The sequence below is a fragment of the Fragaria vesca genome, unplaced genomic scaffold, assembly GCF_000184155.1.
Source record: "Fragaria vesca subsp. vesca unplaced genomic scaffold, FraVesHawaii_1.0 scf0512886, whole genome shotgun sequence".
Taxonomy (NCBI): Eukaryota; Viridiplantae; Streptophyta; class Magnoliopsida; order Rosales; family Rosaceae; genus Fragaria; species Fragaria vesca.
Window position 1 is genome coordinate 31,371 of NW_004443343.1, and position 4,342 is coordinate 35,712.

The window sequence follows — 4,342 nt, forward strand, 5'->3', positions numbered from 1 at the left end:
ACAAGTTACCAAATTAACTTTCAAAAATAGAATCCCCAATTAAGTATTATGGCATTTAACATGACAGTAATCAGGAAACATGTCAAGATGTTGAAAACTTGAAAGAAGCCAACACTTATCCGTAATGAAGACTTGCAAATAAAACGAGGTATCTCAATTCCGTAGAATAATCTTCATCTGCGAATAAAAAGAGTATCTGAATCATATTGCTCAGAGTCTCAGACTCAGAAATAGTCCCTCTTTTTCATTATCCTGGTGAGAGAAAGAAGAGTACTCGTGCAAGTCTGAAACGATTAATTCCAAGCGAACACATCTTCCGTGTAGCAAATCACATTCTCAGATCTAGAGGCTGCTGATGCCGAGGCAGAGGCAGAGGCAGCTCTTGTATACCAACATTCATGACTACGGCAAGCATAAACATAGCCACCATGTTGGTAACTTCGTAAATTAGTATCGTACGTGTTGTAGGATCGAGAGCTTTGAAGTGTTTAATCACCTCAATTTGGATAAAATAAAGCTAGAAATAAAGTTAGCAACTGTAATGTGCATCAGCCCTATTGTCTTTGGCGGCACGGTTTCATTCCAACATGGAGGACCATTCCTCTGTCCGGGATGGGTCAGTTGAGGAAGATGAGTCGGTTGTGGATTGCAAGTGACTGTTACAATCCTTTGAAATGGTCCAAAGCACAAAACAACATGGGAGGCTCTCTGTGCAATGAGCTTCTAACTATACATCCGTAGCAGAGAAGTTCCGAGGTGTGTCGGGCTCATGAGCGTGTGCAAATAAGGGGAGCTGTATAAGAGCTTCTAAACGGCTAAACCTTATGAAGTGCAAATATCTTCCAACTCGGTGGGGAACTTGATGACTGGGAGAAGTTGAGGGCAACGAGTCTAACCACTATAGCATAGAGGTGAGCTTATTCCTCTTGCCAGGATGCCATGTTGAATCGTACAGACTAACTTTTCATACTACACCTCCAATGCCATATTACGCTTTCAAATCTACCAGTCAGAAACATAGTGCCTGCGGCATTCTCGCTGCTGCTAACACTGCCTATCGAACCATGTTGCAAGGAATAACCATCCCCTCTTTTTCTATTTTGATTAAAGTATGTCCTGACTCAGGAAGGCCAACTGCAGTAAAATTGGCTTCATGAAAAATGTAGCATACCTGGAAATCCATACACTACTGAAAGGCCATACAAAGTGATATAATTTCTGTTTCTACACCGACTCTAAACTCTTCAGCCAATGCCAAATAGGTGAGCTCAAAGAAAATGTTAGCAGCTTGCAAGGGAAATCACAAATCCTGCTGCAATTCTAGAATCCACCATCACGGAAAGACAGAAATAAATATATCAGAAAACTGTACAGAAGGTACGATAAAAACTAAATTAGAAAAGGTAAAGCAGCTTAAGATCAAAGAAAGAGTACATTTCAGATCCCTAGTGTTCGATTGAAAGTATGAACACTATAAGTTGTACGGGCAGCAAACATTGCCATTACAATGTTGTTTAGTCTTATTAGCTCGTCTTCAATCAGTTACAATGAAATTCATTGATCACTTGGAACCTCTAAACTGTAATTCAATATTATTAGGGGGAAGGGGAGCGGTATGAATGGAAAATTTTGTTTGCTAACCAGATGACAAATTAAAGATCAGAAGGGAATTCTTGAGAGCCCCCATTTCCCATAAATAGAAGCCAAGAAAATGGCAGGCTCATTCCTGTAATTTAATAATTATTTCTATGGGAATACAAAACACTGAAAACAAAAGGTCAAAGCATCTGCCATTCCTCGTCTTCTTGAACAAACTGATAGAAAACCTCAAAGTGGAGTACCAGTCTAGCTAAAAGCGCTCTGGCTATCAGCTTTTATAGAGTTATTTCTCCCCATTGCTGTATCAAATATGCTCCAAAGGTACCACCTTAGTGGAATCCACTAACAAATAACATTACACTAATCACCAGTACAAATTCAGGATACATGATCTATCAATTCCACCTACAATTTCCTAATAATCACAAGTAAACCTAGAAAGGTTTTCAAGGATCTATGATAACCAATCAACAAAAAACTGAGAGTAGTATTTAATAAATACAACATCAGATGATTCACCTTCAAGATTCAAGGTTGTAAAAACAACAATTAGTTGACTACTTTCTCATTAGTTATTTATGAGATAAATTCTATCAATTTATTTACCAAGGTTACTGTACTTGCTCTACTTGTGTGGATGGATCAAGAAGATTTACTGCGATACATCATACATAAATTAATAAGCTGAAAAGTGAAGTCTTTATGTATAATTATCTTTCATCATGTGTCAAATAGCGACAAGTGTGGCCCGTGGATCATCCTTGTACCGATACTGTTCCAACTTAACCACCTTTAAGGTGTTGGGTTTTAACCACAAAAGGCCTCGGTACAATTAGAAATGATCCACCCACTTATGAATTATATTTTATTTGTCACTTTTTCCAATGAGGGATCTCTCCTCTCCAACATCATGAACAAGATACATTATTCATAAAAGAAAAAAAGAAAAATACTGGACACAGAAAACAAAATGAATCAAATGTAAGAAGGTAACACAGATGATTTTTCAGTAACATATTCTGTCTTCATAACTAATAACAACTCTATGCTTTTATGTGCACATATACGTGTTGATCTGACCTAGAAGAACTCAAGTATTGTTAGCTGAATACAAACCAGAAACACAATGACCACCTCCTACAGCTTCTCTTTTTGTGCTTTGGCTTTTTCGACAGATTCCATTGCTTCTTCAAATGATTTCTGAATGCAAATGAAAAATCTTTTCAGTGACGGAATGTTGAATAACATCAATTCGTTTATGCTACCCCTGGAATGATGCAGAATAAGATCGAAATAGGACATTCTTCAACAAAGTAAAAAGATTTAAATAACGGTAATGAGACATATAACAAAAAAGAGAAACTTCTAAAAGGCATCTCGGATTCTTCAAACTAACAGGAAGACAAACCGGTCTAAAGAAGTTCATGCCATGTATGGCCGGAACTAAAGCCAAATAAACACATTTGCATATATCTCAAATTTAATTTTTGGGGAAACTATTGTAGATTGCACAATGATCCAGCATGCTGCATGAAAATTATGAAACTTGATGCCATTTGCAATTATTCCTAATGATAACAGCAGACAGGCAAGAATATAATGTAGCACACACAATTAGTCAGTCTAGTTATTGTCCATAAAGGATTGAGGTTTAGGGTTTAGAAAGTGGGAAACAGGAAAAGAGCAAGTAAGGTACCCCAGAATTACGTATCTTCCATAAGGCATCCCATCCCATATTAACGACAGCCACGCCACCGAATAGAGCCCTGCATAAAATTCCGATAAGAAACATAAACCTGTTGTTACATTTCTTAGCAAGAAGCTGAAGTAAAGTAAAAGAATGTTCAAACAGCAACTAAGTTGGACAAGAGAGAACAGGCACCCTGCGACGGACACGTTGAGAAGGAAAGCCCGAGTGGTGAGATAGCGAACAAGATTCTCAAAGCTGGAGGTTTTAGAAGCAGAAGCATATCTGCGGTTGTTATAATTACTATAACCGTAACCGTAACCGTAAGCGGTGGAGGAGGCGGAGGAGGTTCGGAAATTATAGTCGGCGCGCTTGCGATCGTCAATGAGGACCTGATAGGCTTCGGAGGCCTGCTTGAATCGGAGGGTGGCGGAGTCCTTGACGGCCTTAGAAGAGTGGGAATGCTTGTCTGGGTGCAGCTTCACCGCCAGTTTCCTGAAGGCTTCTTTAATTTCTTGTTTGCTCGCATTCCTTGTCAATCCCAACAGCGAGTAGTGATCGCCCATTCTTCCTCCTCTGCTCTTCAATTTCCACCGCCAGCTTGCACCCCAATTTTTTATTCATCATCCCAAAGTTTCTTCAGATCGCACAGTTCTCAATTTATTCATCGTGGCGCTCTCCTAGCCGCTTCCTCTCCTTTCCTCTTTTTCGTTATTCTTTTTCTCAATTTATTCATCGTGGTCGATTACAAACCGTATTTCAAAGATAAATTCTTTCGAAACAATACCATGTTTAAAAAACAACATGATGCCTCAATTTATCGACCTAACCCAATATAGGTACCTACAGACGTTAACTCCATTACGGTGTTAGCCAGCTCGCAAATTAAAATTTAGAATGACCAGTTTACCCTTATTTTTTGTAAATTATTTTATTTCATATAATAAAAAAAAAAATTTTAATTCTTCGTCTCCGTCACCAATTTAAAGCTTGCATATGTTTTCTTAATCTCCACTAAATCAATCCTCTACTTCACACCTCAATTTTCAAAGGATA

At 38.3% G+C, this 4,342-nt stretch overlaps 1 protein-coding gene across 3 annotated transcripts; it reads right to left on the bottom strand.

The window, feature by feature from the left end:
- Nucleotides 1-2,549: 2,549 nt before the first annotated feature.
- On the bottom strand, nt 2,550-4,016 carry LOC101313757 (chaperone protein dnaJ 72-like). Of its 3 annotated transcripts, none has more exons than XM_004309371.1 (3): nt 3,450-4,016; nt 3,296-3,365; nt 2,550-2,799 (listed from the first exon to the last, which is right to left on the bottom strand). In XM_004309371.1, exons 1-3 carry the CDS (start codon nt 3,850-3,852, stop codon nt 2,700-2,702), a joined length of 573 nt encoding a protein of 190 aa, XP_004309419.1. In that variant the 5' UTR covers nt 3,853-4,016; the 3' UTR covers nt 2,550-2,699. The 3 variants fall into 3 exon arrangements, with proteins under 3 accessions (XP_004309419.1, XP_004309418.1, XP_004309420.1); XM_004309372.1 differs by having other exon boundaries at nt 2,576-2,799; nt 3,482-4,016; XM_004309370.1 differs by having other exon boundaries at nt 3,296-4,016.
- Between the last annotated feature and the right edge of the window lie 326 nt (nt 4,017-4,342).